At 37.6% G+C, this 25409-nt stretch overlaps 1 protein-coding gene across 4 annotated transcripts in view; it reads left to right on the forward strand.

The window, feature by feature from the left end:
* Positions 1 to 25409, forward strand: part of ANKIB1 (ankyrin repeat and IBR domain containing 1) — an 80185-nt gene that overhangs the window by 8476 nt on the left and 46300 nt on the right. For 3 of the 4 annotated variants that reach the window (XM_008629902.2, XM_008629903.2, XM_017729283.1), the window contains exon 2: positions 13087 to 13355. In XM_008629902.2, coding sequence (XP_008628124.1) covers positions 13168 to 13355 — 188 coding nt within the window. In that variant the 5' untranslated portion in view covers positions 13087 to 13167. Of the gene's footprint in view, positions 1 to 13086; positions 13356 to 25409 lie in introns of those variants that run through there. The other variant, XM_017729284.1, reaches the window with a different exon arrangement.

A 25409-nucleotide genomic window follows, 5' to 3' on the forward strand; every position in this document is an offset into this window, starting at 1 on the left:
ACTCCTGCAAGTCTTTAACATATTCTAAACTCATTTTGGTATTTCCACAGAATTCCTCTGGATAGGATATCTGAGATTCTGCCAGAAGTTCAGCACCATCCTGATCCCTTCTAATTAATTAAATCTCAATTTTTTTAAGCACAGGGGTAGGCATCCTTACTGCCATCAAGGATTCTTTACTTCTCAATATCTAAAAACTTGCTCTCTTTCTTCTCTGGAAAATCATGAACTGTTTCACAAATCTGGGCACTAGTTTTTATCTAGGATCTGCTGGTCTACATCTTTATCTTTTGCTGTATCAAGTAACCATTTACCTAGGTCAGACATTGCTTTGACATAATAGCTTCGGATCATCAAGTTTGGCTGAGATTGTATCTTGTCTCAGATACATTTGAACAGCCTTCTTGTCTGCCTGCCTTTAGATTTTAGCATAACCACAGGATGATGTCCAAAGAGATGTCTGGATCTTGTGTAATCCACTCTCATGAAAATTGCTGTTAAAGTTGAAAACAGTTAAAATACTTTGAAGGATGAATAATTTTATTATATAGGCTGATTATGTGAAGTGTGATGTAGTTTGTGTGCTAAACCAGTAAAACAAAACCATTCCTAGCTTTCTACAACTGTATTGCAATAATTTAAGATGAAAATTTACTGCAAACTGGTTAGCCTTAGTGAGTACAAATGCCACTGGATTTGTTGGAGCACAGATGCTCTTTTATTGTTATGACACATTTCTGCATGAACAGAGAGTTTTTTGTTTTCGGGCATAATGAGAAATTGAAACAGTGGATGCAACAGCGAAATGTTCCAGCAGACACAAGATGTAAGAATCTGGTGACCTGGATGTTGTGGTTCAGCATATAAAGAATGGGGTTTATATCAAAGTTTTACTATTTAAGAAAGACTGTAAGAGACAAATGTAACAAGACTTCTAAAAGAATGATTAAAAAAAACATTTATGTCTGTGTTCACCAATATTCTTTGGACATGTGAGATGAAGTTTATGCCAGTCAGGAGTGAGCAGAAAACTCCCCACCTGATGCTCCCAAACTGCTCAGCAATATTAGCTGTGAAAAGAACAGAAAAAAGTAATATTTTAAATTCTTTTATTTCTGTCATAGAACATCTGGTTTCTTTGCTTATGACTTAGGTTTTTAATATAAATACTATAATATAAATACTAATTTAATATAAATACTAATTTTAAAGCACATTATAACATTTGTTTTTTAAGCTTGGATATCAGGAAGGGTAGTGATATTAATTGTTTGTTTTTATTCTCTTTCTGAAGGAAACTTCATTGTCCTGACTGGAGGGAGCATTGTATTGACAAGTAGCATAGGTACATACTAATTTAGAAAGATGCAGCAGAAAAAAAATAATCATAAGAGACTTATGCGGCCTCAAGCATTTCCTTGAAATAGAAAAATGCCAGAATAAGAAATGTTTGGTCAGGACAATCACAATTCACCTACTTGTGTAGGCCCATTATTAATATGTCCTTTAGTTAAAATAAACACCTACTAGTTTTTCCTTATTTATCTTGTATGGATGATGAAATTTTTGTAGAGTCCTTTCTCCTTTCTGTTTTCAACCTACTGCAAACTGTTTTCCCTTGTCTCCTGCATTTTTCTTGCTTCTGGCAATCCATCCAGGGTTGTTACTTCTGCTGCTCTTTTTCCACCATCTTATCAGATTGCCAGCAGGACTAGTGAGAGCGCAGGAGAAGTGGTGTAACTGCTGTTACTGTCTTCTCTGTCTGGCTTCAGCATGACCCCTGGAAGTGATCACAGGGAAAGTTCTAAACATCAGGCACTGTGTCTGTACAGTTACTTATGATCCCAGTGTCTGTACAGTTACTTCTGGTGGAAGCTTCATGGAAATAGTTGAAGAAATTCTCAATTAAAGTAATAAAGAGTTTACTACTTGGGTAAAACAGAATATTTTTTTCAGACTGGTTCTTGAAATCTTTTTAACATTAAGCCTGTATAATGTTCTGTTTCATGTAATTCTGATGCCAAATGGGTCAGATTTTGCAAAGTAAGTGACTCTGGTACCTTGCATTTCTTCTTCCTTTCCTTGCCTTACATGGGAAAGATCAGTACTGGTCAGTTCTACAGCTCTACAAAGAACAGCAGTCATTTGTATTGTAATAGTGTCTGCATCAGTGCCTAGGTATGTTGATTACGTTAGTAGGAGAACTGATAGAGGACCAAATAGAACTGCACGGCCAGCAGGTCAAGGGAGGTTACCTTGGCTCAACTCTGCTCTTGTGAGGTGCCACTTGGAGCTCTGTGTCCAGCTCCAGGGTCCCCAGTACAAGAATGAACCTGTTGGAGTGAGTCCAGAGGACTGTCACAAAAATACTTAGAGGCCTGAAATTCCTCTGCTATGAAGAAATGCTAGAAGGGTTGGGATTGTTCAGCCCAGAGTAGAGAAGGCTCTGGGGAGACCTTGTTGCAGCATTTCAGTAATTAAAGGGGGTTCTGTAAAAAAGATGCAGACTTTTTACCAAGGCCAGTTTTGGCAAGGCAAGAGGCATTGATTTGAAACAGGAAGAAGTAGAGGGGGATTGGACATAAGGAAAAAATATTTTATGATGAGGGTGGTGAGGCACTGAAACAGGTTCTCCAAAGTTGTGGATGCCCTTTGATTGGAGGTGTTCAAGGTCAGGTTGGACAGGACTTTGAGCAGCCTGGTCTACTGAAAGATGTCCCTGCCCATGACAGAAGGGTTGGACGTTTTGATCTTTAAAGATTCTTTCCAGTACAAACCCTTCTGTGATTCAAGCTCAGGTAATATTGGATTTCTTTAAAATCTTTATTCTCTCTCTGGTTTTTTTGGCTTGACACTCATCTTGAAGCCAAAAATCATTATCATACAACAAGGTTGTGTTTCATTGTAATTACACTGGTGTCAAGAATCATCTTCCTAAATACAGACTTCATATGACATACTATAATTAAACTTTGTTATCCATGGCCTGTATGTAAATTGTTAAACTGCTTGTATGCAGTAGAAAAACTAGCCCAACAACCTCAGCAGAGGTGTTCTGGCAAAAGTTAAAAATACTTCTTCAAGTTATGTGTTTGTTTAAATTAATTTTAGATTAGATCCAATATATCTTTTGCCATTTCCCTGCCAAAGTCAGAATTTTGCTGGGGGGTATATTAAACATTTTATCAGAAGTTCAGCAGCTGCAGTTCTCCTAATTTTCTGGTGTATAGAAGATGCAAGTGATGATCCTTCTCACTGCAGTTACCTGAATGGCTTGTTCCTAGTTAGCAATGATGACTCTTGAGATTGTGGGAAGTCAGCACCATGATAAGCAGGGTGCATACTTCTTGGACTAAAAAGAGTTAAATAGTTCCTGAAGTTGTCTCTCAGCAATGTTGTAAAATGCTTCTGAAATACTGTGTAGAAAACATACTTTGTTACAGGAATCCATCTCATTTTAGACACACAATGATCTCCCAGATTCTGTGTTTAGACCTTAAATGAATGTGTTGCTTTGAAGGAGTGCTGACTAGTTAAATTACCTCTTTGTTAAAAGGAAATTGATTTGTTCATTCATCTGAAAAAAATCAAGATCTCTTTGAAAGATCAGTGGGGTCACATTGTCTTTTAGCTTTACACGGAACAAAACCAGCACGTAAGAATGCTTCCAGGAAACAATAAAAGTATGTGCGTTTTCTTTCTGGTCCGGTACGTTTGTGAACAATGCTTATCATCTGTCTCAGACAGTTGAATGTGCTTTCTTCACCTCCCACTTGAAAATGTGGAAACAGATACTCCTTTCGTGTAATCAGAGTATATTTTACAAAATTTCATCCTTAGATATTTATGCAATTAATATACTGCGCCAAGTAGAGATTTAGTCTAGTCTTCAAAGTGTAGCTTGCTTAAGTGAAAGTAGAGAATTCTGAAAAAATTGCATATTCCTTGAAATGGTGTGCAGTGGTCTTTTCAGTGCTTTAAGTTATTTGGATAATAATAGAGAAATTACAGTAAGTGCTGGTTATTTTATTCAGAACATGCAACCTGTGGAGCTATCACCAGTCTACACACAGAGCACTGGTCCTCTCAGTAGTCTTGTTATGAGCCAAGGATCAGTGGTAGTATACTATGATTGTTGCTTTCCTCTGACAATCTCAAATACAGCAAATTTTGTGAGATTGGACATTGATTTGTTTGTTTCCTCACCTTTTTACTTTATTTGAAATACATTGCTGATTATAAAACCTGTAGTTTTTATGCTGAAATGCACTGATTTTAGATATTCATTATTTCCAAATGAGACTGTATGCTTTTAGAAAGGAGCGATGCTTGTTGTGTACTTTCTTAGTGCAGGTGCCTGACCTTGTGTAGCTATCCTTACATTTGAAGATTTACCCTGTAGGCCTCTTTCATATTTACAAGATCCAGTAAGAGTATGACCCTACCAACTCTTGCATATGAAAAAGCTTCCTCAAACGGAGAGACTTCTGCTTCAGGAAGATGCTAAGGTTTCTAAATGTATAAGGGATTTTCAGATTTTTGCTGTGGAGTGTCCTCATGAGCATCCCTGTGTTGCCATCCTATTTATTTTTGCTTTCTGTGGATGTGCCTTGGCAGACAGTAAGTTTTGTTTTCAATTCTATCAGTTTAACACCAGTGAAAATGAAGTTGGCATTAAAGATTTTGGCTGGCCACATTCTACCAGAGGTTCTCCAGAAGGCTGGCTTTGGGCCCTCATGCAGTTTCAAACTTGTTTACTTGTGCTAAGCTGAGCAAACATACTTGAAAAATACGTGCAGCTGGCTTTGGGCCCTCTTGCAGTTTCAAACTTGTTTACTTGTACTAAGCTGAGCAAACATACTTGAAAAATACGTGCTGGCCAGGGTCAAGGCACATTGCACCTTATATAGATTGGTCAGTCAAGTTCCCCATGAGGTCTTCTATAGCTCTTTATGTCGCCATCTTCATTCTCCCTGTCGTGTTCTAGCAGTGCTCTGTACCAGTACTAGTTGTCTTTACTCTCACTTTTTCTAGGCAGATAAATCTGACAGAAATACACAAATTTCTTCAGACATTCTGCCCCATACAGCATCAGTCTGTGAGTCCCATCAGTCCACTACTCTCTGAACTTGTAACTCTTGGTGGTGGTTTCTCTGTAGTTTTTTGTCTATTGAATCTGAGACAGAGAGGACACACATTTGTCTTAAGCAACAACCCAGTTCAGTTCAGTTAATCTCTCAGCTAAACGAAGTGTGTTTGGATGTTTTTTGCAGAGAGGCTCCCGTCCCACTGGGTCTGTGAGAGTAGGGAGAAACCAGAGAAGCAACATGGTGACTGAAGTGTGTTCACATGCTGCCAGCATGGGAGATGTTGCACTGCTTAAGAACGTTCCCAGTCTCTGGTTCATATTCTTTAGCTTATCACTGATGCTAAGTGTCCTGTGAGTCATCAGCTGCTGGTACTTCTTTATACAGGTGCTGGGTGACACTTGTTCACTTCTGCTTGATGAAAAGGTGTGACTCTTGAGGTTGTCCTGTGCAGGGCTGGGAGTTGGACTTCAATGATCATTGTGGGTCCCTTCCAACTCAAGATGTTCTATGATTCTGTGATTTCTCTTATATCACTGACTAAAGTACAGCAAATTAAATTATTAAGATTATTAAGGCCTCGACAGACAGTTGCATTGGGAACAACTCCAAAGTATTATCTGGATTTCACAGAACTTAAAGAACTTCTTATTTAAAAAATAATTTTCTACAGACACAAGGCCCTGGAATGTATTTTGAAATGAATCTGCAATTACAGTTGAGACTAATGGACATTCCAGAGCATAATTATAGAATGATAACTCTTTTGTTCCATCCTACTGAATTGCTGTTCCCCAAAGGGGGGGGAAAAAAGGATACACCACAACAGATTGCTCCTTTTAACTTGTGCTGCTGGATTTTTTACCCCTGACTCCCTGCAGGAAGGCAGTCTTTGTCCCGCTATCACAGTGTGCCTTTCATTTGGCTGCACAGTATCTTGTCTCTCCTGCCATGTGTGAATGTACCTACCTCACAGTGGATTTACCACATTTCATTTAAGTGATGAATGCAAATATTGTAGACAACACAATTAAAATTAATGTAGCAATTACTTTAGCTACATTTAAGCAAACTGTTTCTAGTCTATGCTGCAGCTGCCCCAGTTGCAGCCCTTTAAATGTATCAGTGCAAAGAAAACCAAAGCCATTCTTAAAATCCCTTTTTTTCCACAAACTACAGTTGTGAAAAAAGTGTGTTTGAAAGAAAATACTCCACCTGGATGAAAGTCTTTATGGCTGAATCAGTAAGCCAAAGTCTCAAATTACTAAATTGAGCAATAACTTCAACCTTCAACTTGTGGGTACATATGCCAGCATAAGGAGATTGTAACCTAAGTTGCTAGACTCTCTATCCCACAAGCATATAAATGAGGAAATAATTAATTCTCTCAGTAGCCCACACTATGTTTTATTCAAGTCAACTCTCAACATTACTGCCACTTTTCAACCTTGGTATTTACAGCACAGAGAATGTCATATTGGTGATCATTGTACAAAGGGTGAGATGTTGGCATAGCAATTTTTTTGTTGTTCTGTATTTTGATGTGTAAAATGTAATGAGTTTGATAATGTTGAGCCCCATTCACAGAGGTTTAAAGTGGCAGAGACGCTTTCATTATTTCCTGTTGATGACTTAGAACTTTTGGCACAAACCTTGGCATATTTCAGTGTGTAAAAAAACCCCCAAACACCACTACTACTTTCCTATAACCAATTCTCAAGCTTTACGAGTGTATTTGTTACTTCAGACTTTGCAGAAAAGTTCTCCCAGATACAGGTATCCAGAGAGAACAATTTTTAATTAATTAAAATTTGACAAATCTCAAATCTTAATTATAAGCATGTAAAAATAAGATTTAGCCTAACTTTTTCTGCTGCATCTTAATTACAGGCATCTGTGCCATCCATACGTAAAATAGGCATGCACATTTGAATGCGCCATTCTTAATTTTGTCCTCTTGGTAAAGTGAGCTTTTCTTTTTTTTTTTTACTTTGTGTAGAGGGGAGAGGGAAAGGGAGGAAGAGGAGCACTAACTAACTAACTTACTAACAGCTTTTTCTGCTGTTTCTGGGAGACAGCCTGAGAGTTCTTGAACATAACTTTTGACTTGCTTCATTTGTGTTAGTCCTTCCCAGAAGTGAGGATTAAAATTACCAACATCACAATGTGACATTCATCCTAAGCATACACGTTATGAGGCTTTCTCTTAAACCATGAAGTTGTTTGTGGTTCCCTTCTGCAGTAAATTATGATTTATAATGTAGGACAGACTCTGCAGTAAACATTTTAGAAACTCAGCTTTTAAAAATGAGCTGTTTAACTGTAGTATCCAAAGCAAATAAAATAGCTACCTTTTGAGCTAACTGTGCTTGAAACAGAAGATGCTTTTAGAATGCATTTTCAAAATATTTCATACTTTCAGCAAAAGCCAGGTGCTTTTGAAAAACAAGTATTTTTTATATCTTTTTATCCTTTTTGTGTAACCAATTTGTTATCACTTGTCTTTTTAAGGGTTTAGAAGCTGTGTAATGTACACTAGTTTTAGTTAATGTGTTTTATTTTAATAATATTAAGATTTAAATATGAGGAGCTACATAGTCTTACTTCTTTGTGCTTGGCTCACTTAGCTTTTCCACAAGAATGTTCTTATAGTTTACATGACAAAATACTTAAGAAGTAGTTTTAAAGTTTTTTAAGCTGCAAATTGTACTTAAACTTTTAAGTTTAAACTGTGGAATTACAAAGTGTTACATTGTAAATAAAAAAAAGGTTGCAAATGATTACTAGCTGCAATCCTGATCTTTGCTCATTTTATAGACAATAGGTTTTTTTGGTGCAAGAAATATATAGCATGTTCTTCTCATAGTTAAACCTGAGTATTTTTTTACTGGTTTTGATAGATTTTCTAAGCAGTGTGATGTAGTGCAGTCTGTCTCCCTTTTTTCATTCCCCAAGGTTTAGAACAGCTGCTGTATCAACATGTGCTAGTCCTACATTCAGTTAGAAATTCTGCTTCAGTATTAAAGCAACTAAAATGTGAATTGAGAAAGGTATGCTATCTCATGAAAGACTTCTGTGTTTAATATATAGTTCTTATGAGTGTTAGATGTATGATGTTTTAAAAATACTTACCTGATCCCCAATATTTTACCATTGTTACCAATTTCTAGCAAGCACTGTGTAAGTATTTCAAAGGAGGAACTCCTTCTAAAATCCTATGAAGTCATTGCAGTTGTCCCTCTTCACACTCACTTCTATGGTGATGCCCATGGAAAAATCAATAGTAATTGGGCAGCTGGTGCAACTGCTCTCAGAATCTCATAGCTTCCTTGCTCTACCCATGTCTTTCTTTATCCACTCTTTTTTCATCTTGTACTCAATCTTCAAGCTCCTATTAGAGTGGCTGTCTCTGTTAAATTTTCATAGAGCTGTGATATCAAAGTGTTGCTTTTAGCAGTGTTGCTAATAAGCCATAGAAATTACTGTTTGTTGCTAAAGCAGAGAAGTGTGATGGCCCTGATGGAGTTTATAACAATCTTTCCTTAAACTTTAGGGTGGGTTGTGTAACCAGCTTTTGGGTTTTGTTAGGCTGGAACTTCTGTTTGACAATAGAGTAATAAATATACTTTCAAATTTTGAATTAGGTGGTTGATGTTTGGAATTCAGAAATAATATGGGATATATTTTTCAAACATTACATTTAGTTTTTCCTGTGTTCTTTGGTGTAAGATGATAGTTGTGGGTTTGATAAATGTTATAGGGTTTTGCCAAAGGCTATGATACAGTCTTTCTGTTAGCACAGAGCTTGAAGATTTAGTGAATAGATCTGCCTACCAAAAAAAAAAATCTTGTCTTTGTTCTGTAAAATTCTATTCAAGTCTCATTTTATTTAGATAAAATACTTTAAAATTGTCATGTTTGTGTGGTCACTTTTTTCCCACTGTGATGTGGACATTAAAAAATAGACTAAGGATTTTAAATTATGGGTTTATACAAAGAGCGAAGCAAGAGCAGTGATGCTGACACTGCACACTACCTGTGTGAGCCCAGGAGCTGCTGAAACTGCTTTAGCAACACCTGTGTTCAGCCCACAGGATCTCTCCAGGTCTCTGAGGCTGACTGGCTGATAACCTTCCAGACCACTTCCCTGCCACCTGTGTCAGAGGAAATACGTGTATTATGGGCCCTTCACCTTTAAAAATATGAAATGACAGGCTGAAGAAGTGAACCAAGTTTCCTTTCCCTGAATGCCTGGTTTCAGCATTCCTCCTTAACTTTCTGTTCTCTGAGAATGTAATAGGTTGGAAGCTCTTCATGGGAAGATAACTACACTAAAAAGCATCAGACTGGGCCCCTTTCAGCCCTTCTCAGATCCAGAATTTTGTTGCACCAGCTGATGTTTTGTCCTCGTTCTCCTTTCAGCTGAAGTAGAGGCTTCTTTGGTGGCGGATGAAGTGGGGCTGTTTGCTGAAAGATGAACTGATGACTGCAAATGGGGAGATCTTGAATATTTTACAGAGGGGCACTCATCAAGTACAGCAGCTTGAGAGAGGTAGCAGCTGTCACATCTTTGTTTCTTCTGGACTTCCAAACATGCTGGGAGCCAACTGTTAGAACCAGAGTACAGAGACAGCTTCTCCCTTGTCTTCCTGTGTTTCTGCTGATATGTTTAATTGCAATTCAGAAAACAAAAAATACTACAGTGTGGCCCACCAAATATGCAAAGCATAAAAGGCTAATGCCTGTTGTAGTGTTAAAGATGAAAGACCTTGTGGATACTGTATGAAGGTGACAGACATTGATATAGTTTATCGTATCATGTGTTTTAAGTAGAGGATTGTTTTCTGGGTTAATTTTGACTCTGTCACTTCTCTCCTTGCATTCTTCCAGAGATCAGTTTCTTGCTATCACATCAAATATAAGCTGTTTGCCATCACCTGAAGGGCCTTCATTGACCAGCCCCATTCTATCATCTTTCATTTTATTTTGATAAAGCCATCACCTGAAGGGCCTTCATTGACTATCCCCATTCTATCATCTTTCATTTTATTTTGATAATGTGATGATATTTACATTAGCCTTTGCTAAATTTTCAATACCTCTGCATTCATTCTTGGGTTTGTGTGAAGTTCATTTGGGTCTTTTCAAAGCTATATCATAGCTCTGTCTCATAATCCTTCTTAAAATTCTTCCTTTCCTTTGACTGATGTTCATTTCCTTTGGAGTCTGGTCCTTTTACACAAACAATTTTTTACTCTTTTTATTTCACTCACCTTTCTATATCATATCTATGTCATATATAGCCCTTTATTGGACACACAGGCTGTAAGCTTTTTTAAAGAAAGCGGATGTCACTGCTCTTTTCAGTGACTTACACAGTACAGTCTGCATATTCCTAAAATTTCCAGATGATACGATAACATGCATAATAGTCCAAGCAATGTGCCTAGATCTTTTGTATTATTAGTCACCAATGACAGTACAACATTCTAATATGTCCATACTGCATCAAAAGTAAAGAAAGTTTATTCGGTGCACAGAAGAATTAATGATTTTTGCCTTTTCTGCACAAAAATGATTTGAGATTTTTAGTTCACCCCACAGAGACCCTCACTTCTCCCATGCATTTCCATACTCCTGCCTAAATCCATCCAGGTCTCATCTTCAACATCTCAAGAGAACCACCCTGTCCCAGATTTCTCTCAGGTGCCTGGGGGCACCATCTTATCTCGTTCCACTCTCAGTGTTCTCATTCATCCCTACCCAGGTTTGTTTAATGCTCCAGTTTGGGCAAGAAGCAGCATGTTCTGCAGCTGATGCAAGCTATCTGTGTGCTAATTTCCAGAAATAAATGCATGGAAATTGGTGCTGTTATGTTCTAATTTCAAATAGTTTGTGCTTTTCTCAGTGTTATAGGCATTAGTGGGATCTTCATTATTGATTTCCATGATGATTCTGATATCTTTTAGGCATTTGTTCTCATCTAATTTATAGTCTTGAGAGCTATTGGTGGTAGATAGGGATTGACAGATAATATAACCACAAACTAACCTTGTTAAACTTAAGTGAACATCATTCTTTCAAGTTATTTTTGAGATCCTGTCTGTTGAATGTAATATGAACTGCTGGTTCATATTATGTTCAACAGAGTGTAGAACTTTTCTTGGCTTTGTAGACTAAAGCCTGAAACTATCCAGCATTTAGAGTAATGCAACTAGTTTTGCATCTGAAAACACATTAATTTACAGCACTGAGAGTTGTGATGTAGAAATGTGAATATGCAGTGACTTTCTTGAAGAATATAAATATTATATCTGCATAGTATCTGCATGTTTATATTTTAAATATATTGATGACAGGAAGATACAAATGCTGCAGAATCTGTAGTGTGACTGAAGAATCTGGGCTTTGGTTTGTGTATATAACTAGACATATGAAGGATATCCATTTGCTTTTGGATGAGTGCCTATTTGGTGCTTCTTTGGGTCTCAGACAACATGGTTAGTACGTGGAGTCAGCTGATACAGCAGTGTCATTGTTACCTCACAACAGCTCAAAATAAGGGTTGTCTTACCAAAATTTTGTAGGAAAAAGGGTGAACATGGAGGCCACCAAGGCCACCTCTCTCCTTGAACAGACCTGACCACACTGATCAGATTTCCTGGTAAGACAACTGGTGACAACAGCTCTAGGGAAACAAAAGTATGTAATTTCAGCTGTTCCCCAGGTTTCCTCAAATCCTTTTAGCGCAAATTTTATCCACATCCGATTATCTTGGATTCTCTGCAGCTCTAGACTCCTTGGATTCCCCTATTTCATTGGTCTACAAGGCTGGAAGGGCACCTGTAACTGTGTTAGAAAGCCAGTGTAGAAACAGTAGCTTTGAGATAGTCCCAACAAGCTGAATATAAGATACAGGGCAGCTCCTGCCCTGTTTGATTTTATGTGCACAACATAATTAGTCTCAATCCCCTAACCTGCTGTGCCTGGCATATTTGTATCCCAGTGTGTGTTTTGTGGGGTGAAAGGTCTGGCATGGAGCAGTCTGGATGGGATGACTCATGCACAAAAGGGACCTCCTAGAAGGTTCATTGTGCTACCAGCCACAGCCTGGTGCTGACTCCCCTGTCTGTCCCCTGACATAAACCCACATGTGCTCTTTCCAGCTGCACAACCAGATAAGCTCCTGCTGTCCCGTGTCACGAGCAGAGATGCTGTGTCTGCCCTGTCTTTATGCAGCTCAATCTGCTGGTTGCCTCCATCAGGTAAAGGTGAGAGGCTGGGGAGCACAGCAGCTGGAAAGTACCTTGAAGTACTGTAAGGTGCAGTTGATTTGTGCCAGTACAAATGCCAGGCATTTTATGGACCCATTCATTGTAGGCCTAAGTGTAAGGGGTTAGGTGTTTTTTTAAAGAGTCTGCTTAGCAGAACTGTAAAGATGGGGCCATGGTAATTCCTGTGTTCATGGGCATTTATCTTGCTGGCACAGAAGGGTGCTGTGTACAGCCACCTACACAAGCACAGGTGCTTCAAGCATATTTTAGCATGATTTTCTTTAACTAAAAGTTAAACTGATGTCTGCTTTAGTGCATGTTTTTGAAGAATGTTTCTTCCTTGGGTAAGAATTTTGCTTTAGATCTACTCTGTTTTTGAAGTAATGTCTAATTTTTAATTCATTCCTCATTCATGGAAATTCAGTGTTCATGCCAGTCTTCTAATACAGGTCGATATTAGCCATTTCTTTTCCATATGTTTAAAGAGTATAGGTAGTGAAGATATTTGCAGAGGGAGGGAAATGGCACAATTTATCAGGGAAATAATCTGTGAAGAATTGGGAGTTTGCGTGTTTTTACCTAGAAAGACTTCAGCAATTCATGAGGAGAGTTTACAGGCCCTATGTACTTCTTCACCTGCCTATTTACAGTGCTGTAGCTCTGCATTAATTCGTCTAGGAAAAAGTGTTTTATGGAATAACTGGAATATTGCTTGTCTTTTTTAGGCTGAGAAGCATGTTACAGAACCGTACAACAAGTGGATGAAGGGGAAAGGAAGAAGTGCCATTGATAGCTAGGACAGCAACATGGGAAATACAACCACCAAATTCCGCAAAGCTCTTATAAATGGAGATGAAAACTTGGCCTGCCAAATCTATGAGAGCAACCCTCAACTAAAAGAAACTCTTGACCCAAATACTTCTTATGGAGAAACATACCAGCACAATACTCCGCTCCATTATGCTGCTAGGCATGGAATGAATCGTATCCTGGGGTAAGCAGCGTTTGAAATTTGGCTTGGGTGTGAAAAACTAACCTAGCAAATGCAAGAGTGTCAGCCAGGTTTTAAACACCTGATGTGTGTGTGCATAGGTGTACACATACATGCTGCACACACAGAATTTGTAACAAGTTCAAGGAGTAATAGAAAACATGCAAATTAGTCTATAATCACAGGCTGATATAACAGTCTTTAATTTTATTTCAGTATCTGTTCCTTTCTTGTAACATTAGTCTTAGGCAGTTTTAGCTTTCTTCCCGAAGACTCCTATACTGTGGTTCTTTGAAAATAGTGACTGTTCTACCATTCTTGATATGTTTTCCTGTCTTAAAATAATCTGTTTGCAAAGCTGTATGGATACTACACTAATTGTAACTACTTCTAGATGGTACAATATATATTTATTCTTGTGTTATTCAGGCAGCTTTTTTTTTTGTGTTGGATAATAACAGTGAACATTAATATCTTGATAAGTAAGTTTATTATTGCTGCAGTCAATATGGACAGCAATCCCTAATGTTAGCTATTTCCATTCTTCTGTATTTTCATCAGTGCTCTAAGATCAACTAAAGATTAACATCTTACCCATGTCCAGACATTGCAGACCCAAGCTGTTCTCATCTGGTATTTTGTGAAGGTAGTACCAGGCAGACACTGCTAAATCTCTTCTTCAGTAAGCACTATTAGAATTTCATAAATATCCTCTTCTTTATATTAGGAGACAGGACAGAAATAAATACTAAACTGTGTTATTGGTAATATTCTTTTCATCTCTGTGTTTATGTCTAAATGAGCCTGTAGTATTCATAAGGTTGGTTTTTTACCTCATATGCTGTAACTTTACTAGCTATCTGGCCTCTCACCATACATTTTTCCTCAGTGTTTTAGATTCATCTAACTGCTTTTTTACTTTATAATTTCTCGTTTACCTCAGTTTTTGCTAAATATTTTTCTCTTCTTCCCCATGTATTCTGTAGTTCTATTTTTAATTTGTTTTCATCACTGAATCTTTTTGTTTATTTTTCCCCCATTCCTGATTCTTGAATTTTAGAAAAGAGTTAACTAAACTGAATTTAAAATAGTGTTCAGTTTTTACTTACACTTTCCATATCATTTTTTTTTCCTCTGAGATTTTCAGGTTATTTCTCTCAAGAAAATATCTCTTCAGAAATTATAGCCTCATTGAAACAACAAGGACACACGAAATTGCACATATGAAAAGAAATAGTCATAATTGCTGACTTCTGAGCAGTGCATTAGTTAATTCATACTGTAGCATTATGATGGGATCTCAAATAACTGCTTTATATTTGTTTAAAAAGTAATTTAGAAATGCCATTTTGCTACTAGCTACATGGGACCTTTAACATCTAAGTCTCATAGGACAACTCTTTTTTTTTTTTTTCACACTTTGCAAACAAATGATCAAAAGAATCATTCATTTTCCTTGTTTGAGTCTAGGGTTTTTAATACATTTTTTTGTCCCTAAACATAGGGAAGGTGCCTTTATCTGCTGGAGTCTGGTTCTGAAAACCCAGACTGTTAGAACTGCAGCAGTTGTGAGGAGTAATTTACTGAAGTTTTTTTACTATTAACTTTTCTGATGTCTTTCTAAGGGCTTCTCTCTAAGATGTACTGCCTTTTTATCTAAACAAAGTAGTAAAAGTGAATAAATACAAACCTTACAGTGTGTATATTTGCTAAGTTAATAGCAGAAAGGGCACAAGTGCTTTGAAGTTAAGCCTCTTCTTTTTGACACAGTCCTGGGTATGGCAGGCGTTAAATAAGTTGATTATTAAAAGGATGCTTTGATTTACTGATAAGGTTCAGTACCTAAAAATAAATTAATTTTAATATCTTTGTATTTTGAGAGAAATTTACAATTATGAGATGTCCATAGTAGTATAATATTTTATATTTATCTCTTCATAAAACATTTTAAATATTGGGGAATCTGTAGCAACACTAACTACAAGCTCTAGCATTTACTTGCATGCATACCATATAACTCAATTTTTCTTTATAGGCTGAAATTGTATTATAGTAGGTGGATATGAACTGACATGTTTACAGTTCACTGTGTGAGATTTTCTCAAAATAGAGTAGTGTGATGCAGTTGTTGGTACACCTTTTGCATTACAGAATACATTGAGAGAGATATTCTGGGATGTTTAGAAATGCCCTATCTGGCAATGCTGAGGCAAAGGGACAAATTCCCTGTTTGCATATGTATGGCTGGTGTGACTGTCCAAAGACACCGTGAAAGCACAGGCACCAAGTTGCAGTGAAAGGGAGTTGGGGACATCCTGCTGCAGTGATCTTAGAAGGGAAGAAATAAGAAACTGGAGAAGAGGTGAAAGGATCACAAAGCAAAACTCCCAACCTGGACAAACTTGGTTTAATCCAGCACGAAGTCTACTGGCAGAAACTTAAGCCAACAAAAATTTCTCAATGATTTTGAGCTGCACAGTTATTATGCAGCAAGTGTCTGAGTCATCTCGCTGCTGCACTTTTCATCCAGCATTTACAGCCCAGAAACTGTATCAAGATCTAAAAATTTGAAAATTTGCTGTTAATTTCTTTTCGCAAGATTCAGCAAGAATGTGTTATAATGCTAGGATTGTTTCTTGATCATTTTAATGAGTATCATAGAAAACTTCAGTATACTAGGAATGTTGAAATAAAAAACAGAACATAGTCGACATTCCGTTAATGTATAACTTGGTCTGCAGCCCTAAATAATGTTTACCTGACATACCAGTTTGTTTTAACAGAGCATTTAATGTTTAAAAACCAAAAATTGCTGACCACAGCTAAGAGCACAAACAAGATTTTCAAAGACTTGATCTCAGGCCAGTAAGCTCATCAAGACAGAGGTGCCCCTGCTCCAAGGCTGTCACAGGATAACCCTCAACCCCCAGCTGTGACAGCTTCAGGAGAAGTTAACAGAAGGGCATTGTACTGGCAGGTTCATGGGGCAAGGTTTTGGTAGCAGGGACCTGCGGGGGTGGCATCTGTGAGAAGAAATCAGGAGCTGCACCATACCAGACACAACTGGCTTCTGCCAGCTCCAAACCAGCTCCACCACCGGCCAAAGCTGAGACTATCAGCGATGCTGGTGGTACCTCTATGATTACATACTTAGGAAAGGATGAAGAATGCTGCACAGCATCTGTGAGAGAGGAGTGAAAAAAATGTATGAGGGAAACAGCCCTGCAGAGACACCAGGCCAGAGAAGAAGGGGGGAGGAAGTGCTTCAGGCACTGGAGCAGAGATTCCCCTGCAGACTGTGGTGAGGCAGGATGTCCTCCCACAGCCCCTGGACATCCACGTAGAGCAGAGATCCACCCACAGCCCCTGGAGGACCTCACACTGGAGCAGATGGATGTGTGCTGAAGGACCCTGCAGCCCATGCAGAGCCCATGCTGGATCAGGCTCCTGGCAGGAGCTGCACAACCTGTGGAGCGGAGCCCACACAGAAGCATGATTTCTGGCAGGACCTGTGACCCTGTGGGGGGACCCACACTGCAGCTGTGTGTTTCTGAAGGACTGTAGCCTGCGGAAGAACACACACTGGAGCAGTTCATGAAGCGCCCACACATGGATTTTGAGAGCTTTATATAACATGTGCATTGGTCTCATTCCGCTACAAACATTTATCATGTTTCCCTATGGATTAAGGTCGTGACAGAAGATTCATATTCAAGAAGATAGTTTAAATTTCACTCCCTAAATGTATATAAAAATACTGCAGACAAAGCACACTGTAAACATGTTTTCTTCAGAAAATGCAGTCTTCAGATGATCAAGCATATCCGATGTCCTCAGGCTTTTTTTTCTTGCCTAAGGTACATTTTAGACCATCTGACTGTTTAGTTTGAAAGAACTGCTATCAATGTGGAAAGTTACTCACTAGGGTCTGGCTGTTGGTGAACCACTCCTGAGCTATGACAAGAGAACAGACTTTCCAGAGGCTGGTAGAGATGGAGTGACTGGAAATCACAAGGACTTGCTTGACATTGAAAGGGAAAAAAACCCCTTAGATAAACTGTCATTTTGCAATATATGTGGTGTGACTTTCAGTTTTGCAGCTTTGCTGGGAAGCTTTTTGGATCAGTGACAGATTTTCCTCATTGTGTGTTTCATACTGCTACATCTGAGAACTTTGTGAGTATTCAAGCCAAAAGTGGATTGTTGTAGCAGTTGCTGCTGGTCCTGGCCTGAAGAGGAGGGAGGAGGAGGTGACAGAAACATGGAACTGTGGGGAGACAGGACAGGTTTGTGAAGCTGATTTTTGTCTAGAATGAGAAAAGCAAGACTTTCCTGTTACAGAGATTCTGGAAGTTGAGGTGATTGCTGAAACTAAAGAAAAAAAATCAAATCCACACCCACTTCTTTTAGCATTCTTGATGTCTGCCATTCAGTAATAGTGGTAAAGCAACTCTGGCAATGAAGGCATAGCTAAGCTAGTCAAAGAGAAACATTGGTAAATGTGTCTGGGATTTGTTTATAGGAAGTATCTCTTGTTTCATTGCTACAATTTGGAAAGTATTTTTCACTTCAGAAGAGTGACAGAACATCAAAATAGTGGTGGTTTCCTCTAGGGTGAAATAAATACACATCTCTTGGAGTTTCAGCTACAGTCCACTTCTCTTCTGGCTGTTTAAGAGGTTTCAATAAGGACTGGTCTAGGCAATTGTAATGCAATCAGAATACTGGCATTGATATTACCAGTATGTTATGGAGGGTGAATTTGCCAGAAAACTTGACCTCAGAGGGAACATTGCATTTGTCACAGCACATTCAGGAATGTCTCTTCCTGTGCCAGGTTTTGTTGGCTTTTAATCCATTTGCAGTCATGTTGAAAACTGGTTTTGGATGATTTTGAGGGACATGTGTGTAGATTGTTTTTCAGAACAAGATTTCTCTGAAGCTGAGAGGGTATTAGAGGACTTTTATGCTGCAAAAATATATGTTAAGGAAAAGTATTGAAGAAAACCCTGTCAACTTCTTTGCAGATCATCTGGCTTTAGAGAAGTGCTGTAGTTGCTTGTTTTCTGATAAGGTTGAAGCTGCTCTGAATTTTAGATATTGTTTTTTCTGGAGAGGGAAATCAAAAAAAGGCTACTTCACTGTTTTGACAGACAGAAGTTCTGTAAATATTTAAACTTTGGGATCCAAATAGACCTAAATCATTCATGCTGAAATCTTCAGAAAGGTGCTACAAACTATATTTTTTTTTATCAAATTTCTGAACATTTATTCAATGCTTTGACAGTAAGTCTGGTGTTCCTTTTTAAATTGCTTTCCTAACAGTGCTTCTGATATAAATGTGAGCAAAAGAAAAATAATAAGGTTAATAGCAGCTCTTTGTCTAATAAGGGCAAATGGGGAAAATGTGGGGTTATTAAGCAAAACTACAGGATCCTGGTGTAAGGAAATTCGTATTGAATGCAGGGATGTCTTCAAGTAGGTGGTTCAGAAAACTCCTGGAGCAGTCTCTTTTTTTTCCCCTTTTTTTTTTGTTCTTCATGGTAATTCTTTGAATTATTACATTTGCTTGGTGGTTTTTAGTCAATTTTGAAGCTCATTTGAAGAAAAATTATGAAGGCATACTGGTTGCCTAAGCTTCTTTCCTAAAAGTAGTTTTTTAAAGTTTTGGGTTCTTGTTTGAATATAAAAGATTACCACGTAATTATATTCCCTTTCTTCCACCTAACAAAATAATTCTGTTCTGGTTTAATAACTTAAAATATATGATACATTACTTCATCTGAATAATTTATTAGAATGTCATTGTCTAGATCATTCACTTTGAACAACAAAAAGCAGCTTGGTTTTAATTATCAAAAATTATACAGATACATATTTCAAATATACTTCTATTTAAGATTAATTTTATTAACAAAAATAAGTATGTCTGCACTGGAATTATTCATACTAGGTCTCCTTTATAGTCAATATAGACATAGATAATAAATCTAGTCAGAATAATTAGTGAAGCCAACAGCACAATTCATGTATTGCAAAGGTGACCATAAAGTATTTAAAATTAAATATGTGCCAGAAGTGCCTGTTTCTTCCCATTGATTTTAAAGGGAATTTAAGAGAACCAGATCAGCTGTTGTTGTCTGCACTGTAGGTCACCAGAGCTGAGAAGATGAATCTCATCCTACATTATACTAAATATGTAAAATTGAATAGTAAGCACCTGCAAAGTTGTAAATAGAACACTTTGATGGTTTTACAATATAAGACATGAATGCTGCTTGTGGGAGATACTGCTTGTGGTATAGTGTTAAATGTTTTCCTTTCATGGTGTGTGGTGAATGATCTGTGCAGTGTTTGGATCTGTCCAAGTGGGAGCATTGGTGTTTATGCAGTTGCTTTGTTGCCATTGGACTCAGCTGCTGAATTGGCTTTGCAAGGTCCTTTTTAGATTAGTTATTTTGCGTGGTTGTGAGTCTTGGTCACCTTTCAAATTCCTTGGAATATGAAATACTGAAGGGGCCTCTTGATTAGATGTAGGTGAATAATATATGAAGAATATGATCTGACAGGGCTTTGTGGGCATGTTTGTGAAGAAGCAAGAGGACTAAGTGAATTGAAGTGCCCCTGATTTCAGTAGTAGAGCATCTGACTGGATGGTAGAAAATAGTAATTTATAAGGTCATTTTCATCATAGTCAGTCTAAAAAGCAGTCAAGATGATGGACAAACAGTAAAAATAGGAAGCCTTTAGAAGTGATCAAGTTCTTACTGTGACTAAATCCTGGAGAAAACTGCCAAAGACAGAAAACAGACGGGACACTTAGAGGAGCAACTACAGATGTTGAGTAGCAGCAGTAGCATTTGCTGTGTTCCTCAAAGGTTACCACTCAGTTGGGCACTGTCTTCTAAAGTACAATAGGTAGGCTGAAAAACTCAGACCCTTATCTGACTGACTTCCTTGTTTTCCTTTCCCTAAAGCTCAAAATCTCAGTTAAAAGGAGTTTTCACTGAATAGATGTGTGTGGCCTCCCAAGGTATCTTCCCTGGTGCTCCTCGTAAGTGCCTCACAAAATGCAAAACAGGGGTAGACTTTATCTTAATCATAGTCTGACCTACAAGCAAAGATCAAAAAGCCAGTCAGCTGCTGTGTTTTTAGCTCTTAAATGTGACTTTTTTCTATTTGACTTCTGATTATTTTAACCTCAGTGTATTAAAGATACGTGATGCTCATGAGTTTGTTACTCACAACACAGCCTTTACTCTCCAGTTACAGCTGCCATTCTTGAATGTGTTATTGCTTCTTCTTGATAGGTTTTTTTGCACCCAGAGGAAATTGTTCTGATTTTACTTTGCTTGGTGGAAATCAGACATTGCAGAATAAGAGTGCTTTGTTAGTGATTGGTGAGATGAGATCTATTAATGCCGTGCACTATTAAAGGTTTCTTATTCTGTGTTGTCTGTTCTCCTTCGTAGAGCTGTCGGGAGCATTTTATCACAGGCAAAGTAAAATTCTCTTTGGGTTATAGAGGAGTACAGCTTTGGTCCTTGCCAACCAGAATGACTACATCTTTATTTCAACTGATTTTGTTGCCAGGTAGAGTTTGTGACTCCATTGAGTTGATTGGTAAATACTGAATCATTGTGTCAAATGGCTTCACTTCACCCTGGGGTTGGAAGCACACGTGGCTTCCTTACCAGAGAGATCTGTTGGCTCAGTACTGGAACAATGATTGAGAGACTTGCAGTTTCTGATAAACAGAAGTAAATTTTTCAGAAATAACTCATTAATTTTTATACCTAAATGCAAATTCAAGCAAAATATTCAGTGACATTGTATATAGACCCAGTTTTCCTTTTGGCCAAGATACAGATTGTGAAAGATTTGATTTTTTTAAATTCACTTTTTCTTTTCAATTTAATGTAATAAAGTTACATCATTGTGACGTTTAAGGAAAATAAAAATTAGCGTCATTAAAGATAAAGCAACATATAAACTGAAGACATTTTTATGGAGGGAGAGAGAAAGATGAGACAACTTCTGTAATACAGTTTTTAAGAAATAGAAATGATGCAAAGCTTGATAGTATTCACTTTGTAATTTCTTCATTATTGCTATATAAATAATATCAACACTGGATACCATACACTGCCAGGTAATTTACAAACTGATACAAAGATAGTTGTCCTGTGCAGAAATACAAATCTGTGTGTTTAAAAGGTGACAATGAACACACTTATTGGTAGTTTCATGTTTATTATTTCATCTCACATTTGTTTGAGACCAATCTAAAAATAATAGTCAACAGTTACATGAGAAGAGAATTCAGCATGGATGGTCTCAGAAAAAAAATTGTGTTCAAAGAAAGGATTTGGAGACAAGGGTGGAAGGATGACACAGATGCATGAGAATTGGTTCTAGCTGTCAAGAGATGTATGTAAGAAAGGGCCAGAGACAGAGATGCAAATCACACAGATTTTGCTTTACAGAGAACTGTCACAAAAGCTGCTGGTAAGCAGCCAGCTTCAGTGGAAGCCACTTCTGATTTGGCACTCAGCTCTATTTCTTTTGAAATCTTACTCAGAATATTGAAATAAAAGCCAGAAGAGGCATGGGATCTTGGAAACAGTATTCCTGACTGTCCAAGGGAAGGCCAAACTTAACTCATAAATAAAAACAATAGTGTTCTGGTTACTAGAAACTTACAGATGTAATTGATACATTTTTGCACCAGGAATTGTTTAATCTCTGTTTTGGTGCTGCTGTTCCTCCTAACAGGCATAGGAACCATAAATAAAGCATAATTTTTCTTTAGCCCATGGTATAACAAATGTAAGGATTAACCAAGTTTTGTGTTCCTCACTTTTAGAGTGCACTGTCTTTGTATCTGTGCTCCAGAATTCAGTTGTATCCCCTTGCCGCTCGTGCACATTCTCCCTCTTTGTGTGTTGTACCAAGCCAAATATCGCTATCTGTGTACAGAAGGTCATACTTAATTATATTTGCTGACACAAAAATAACTAAACCAGAGAAACTTTTCAACCTATTTGCATCTTTTTAGTAAAGAGAATAGAAAATTCTTTATTGATGCATATTTGTAGAAGACCTTTCTGAGGTGCCTACTAGGGCTGATGTTAACATGAATCAGTCCAGACCTGGAACTCAGACCCAGGTGCAGACCTACTTTTAATCACTTCAACAGTCTTTTGGAAACCAGCTGTTTGGAGAAATCATAGGTGAAATGATAGCAACACAGTGAAGAAAACATGGTAAGGCTTTTTAGAGCCAGTTTAGGAGAGAATGAATACAGTGCTTGCATTCTAGGTAATATTTTTGTACAGAATATTACATCAAATCCATAAGGGAAATAGGCCCAGCAGAACACATGTTTAAAGAGTCAAAGATTTCCATTTGAACCTTAGATTGCTCTAAGTAAAAGATTATTCATATGTGCCATAGTCTGGATTTGCTTCTCAAATTGGTGGTTTTCTCTGAAAATCTGCAGAAATTGTTTGAGTACTCAGGAAATTATTTGATGCCTTTTGCCAGATGTACCATACTTGGTAGGAGTCATAGGAGTGGGAATAAATGGAGGCAGAAACAGAAAAATTCTGTTTAGGAAAAATACAGGATTGGAGGCCAGAGTGGAGTACTCAGTGTAAGGGACCTTGAAATGTCTGTGAAGATTTCAAATTTCAGAAGAAAGATTTAACTTTTACAGACTTCCATCAGCAGTGGAGACAGTAGCACTGACAGCCTCTCAGATGCTTCTTTTGCTCTTAAACCAAATTATCACTGGTGTAACCTCACTCCTTACTACAGCAGGATATTTCTAGTGTTTGTGGGAATTCTGGTAGTGTTAGTAGGGGTCAATTGAATTAAGACTTACAGAAAATCAGTATAATAGCCTGTGGTTTTTCTTTCATAAATGGTTAGTGACCTGTCAGCTTATTCTTTGGTTTAGAATAGGAATAGTCATTCTCTCCTGTCCAGGGTTTTACTGCATGCAGGAGATTCCTGGGCTGTAAGAAACGCTTAAGAATCTTAGTGAAACAGAGAAGAAACTTTTAAGTACTAAAAAATAACTTTCTAGCACTGTATAAGGAATAAAAATACCAATAATTATATTTACCAGATGTGGCTTTCAACATCAGGTAAAACACAATACTCTTCACAAAATTATTTCAAACAGTAATGTTTGTTAAAAAAATTTCTTCAAGTGCTTACTAATACACTAGTTGTTTTCTTATAGTGTATTTGGGAGAACAGTACTTTCTGGTTAGTGAAATAATCATAGTTGTTCAAGGTTTTATGCATCAGTATTAGCCTACTGTGTTAAAAGATGAATGATTCAGTAATTGTATGAATTAATTCATTGCAAATGGGTTTTAAATTACTGGGTAGCATGGCTTGGCTTTTCTGTACTTTGTTGTAACTCATGGCTTACCCATACTTCTCTTAATGCTCTTAAAATACTTCTGTTAATGCTCATACTTCTCTTAAAGCTATGGGCTTTAGGTTTATGCCTGCACTGGAGTTTGCAGTATAACTTTCTTTAGCAAGCTGTACTTACAAGGGCTGTCTAACCCAAGGAGTAGATGGGATGTTGTGAAAGGGAATCCTGTGCAGTTCACCCTGTTGCTGAAGCTCATCTTTTTCTAGTGCCTTACTTGCCTTGCTTAAAGCAACAGTACAATTTTCTGTGTACTTTATCCAGTATACATAAGTGCTTTGCTTTCAAAAATTGTTACTTTCACTGGCTTTGAGCATATTCAGACATGTTTTAGCCTCCAGCTGTCAGAACTACTTTTATCATTTCATTTTACACCCATTTTTTATTTTGGTTTTATTTTTCCACACATAGGTACATTTTTGTATGGTTTTTTATGCTTACATATGTAGCATAGAATCACAGAATGGTATGGGTTGGAAGAGACCTTAAAGATCATCTAGTTCCAACAATGTGTATCTATATATAGCTAAAATATATATAGCATTTGTTTAGAGAGAGTAAAAAACTGTAAATATGGTGGTTTTCATGCCCCAAACATTAACGATTTTATTAAAACCTGAAGAAATAGTTGTGTTGTTAGTTTCCCAAAGTGAGGATGTGTCCCAGTTGTTTATTATTCAAGTTCCCAGCCTTGTGATCTTGACTTTCTTGCTGCTTTTCTGCAAATACAGATAGTAGTAGGTGTGAATGTTACAGCCCTTTCCTTTTTGTCACTTCTTCAACACTTTTATGATGCTTTTGTCACCTCAAGTTTGGATTCTGCAAAGTGCTACAGATTGAAGCAAAATCTGGAAACTGCAACTAGAGTAAAGTCTGTCTGCCTTGTGGTTAAGTGATACTTCCCATAGGCAATGCATATTTTCACTCTATCAGTACATTTCCAAGCAAAATTTAGCTTCTTATACCTCTGAAGTTGTGAGCCAAATTGCAGGGATCTACAGCACACTCTGTGGAAGTCTTATGCACCAAATACCACTGTTAAAAATGAAACCCTGTTGAGTAATGAATTTGTGGATGTAAAATGTATTAATTTGCCCTTTTTTGGATGCTAGTCGTCTCTAAGTCATGGGTTCAGTTGGGGTTTCCAGGATTGGCTTGACTTCCCCTTATGGTGAAGAGCTGATCACATCCAAGTGCCTCTATAGAATCTGTGTTGTTGTCCCCATCTTTTTCTCTCTCTCCTTCCCATTTCCCTCTTTCTGTCTCGACTTTCCCACCTTCCTTCCCCTCCTTTCTTTCTGTCTCAAGTTTCATACTACATAAAGCTAATTCAAACAAGCAAATTCACTTTGGATAGTGTTTGATACTGGTTAGTCTTACCGTTTCATGTAATTGGCTCTGAAGCACTTTGCCTGTGTAGCTAAATCCCTTCCCTCTGAGAACAAACAAAAAACTTGAAGCAAACAAAATATGCTGTCACTTTTTTTTGACAAGATCTTTAATCTCAAGTTTGGCAAATTCATATTGCCTAACAAATGCATCTATCATGTCAGCTATCATGGAATGAAAGAGAGATTTCTCTAAGGAACATTTTTGCTGCCAAAACA

Source organism: Corvus brachyrhynchos, unplaced genomic scaffold (assembly GCF_000691975.1).
Source record: "Corvus brachyrhynchos isolate BGI_N302 unplaced genomic scaffold, ASM69197v1 scaffold142, whole genome shotgun sequence".
In the NCBI taxonomy this organism is placed as follows: domain Eukaryota; kingdom Metazoa; phylum Chordata; class Aves; order Passeriformes; family Corvidae; genus Corvus; species Corvus brachyrhynchos.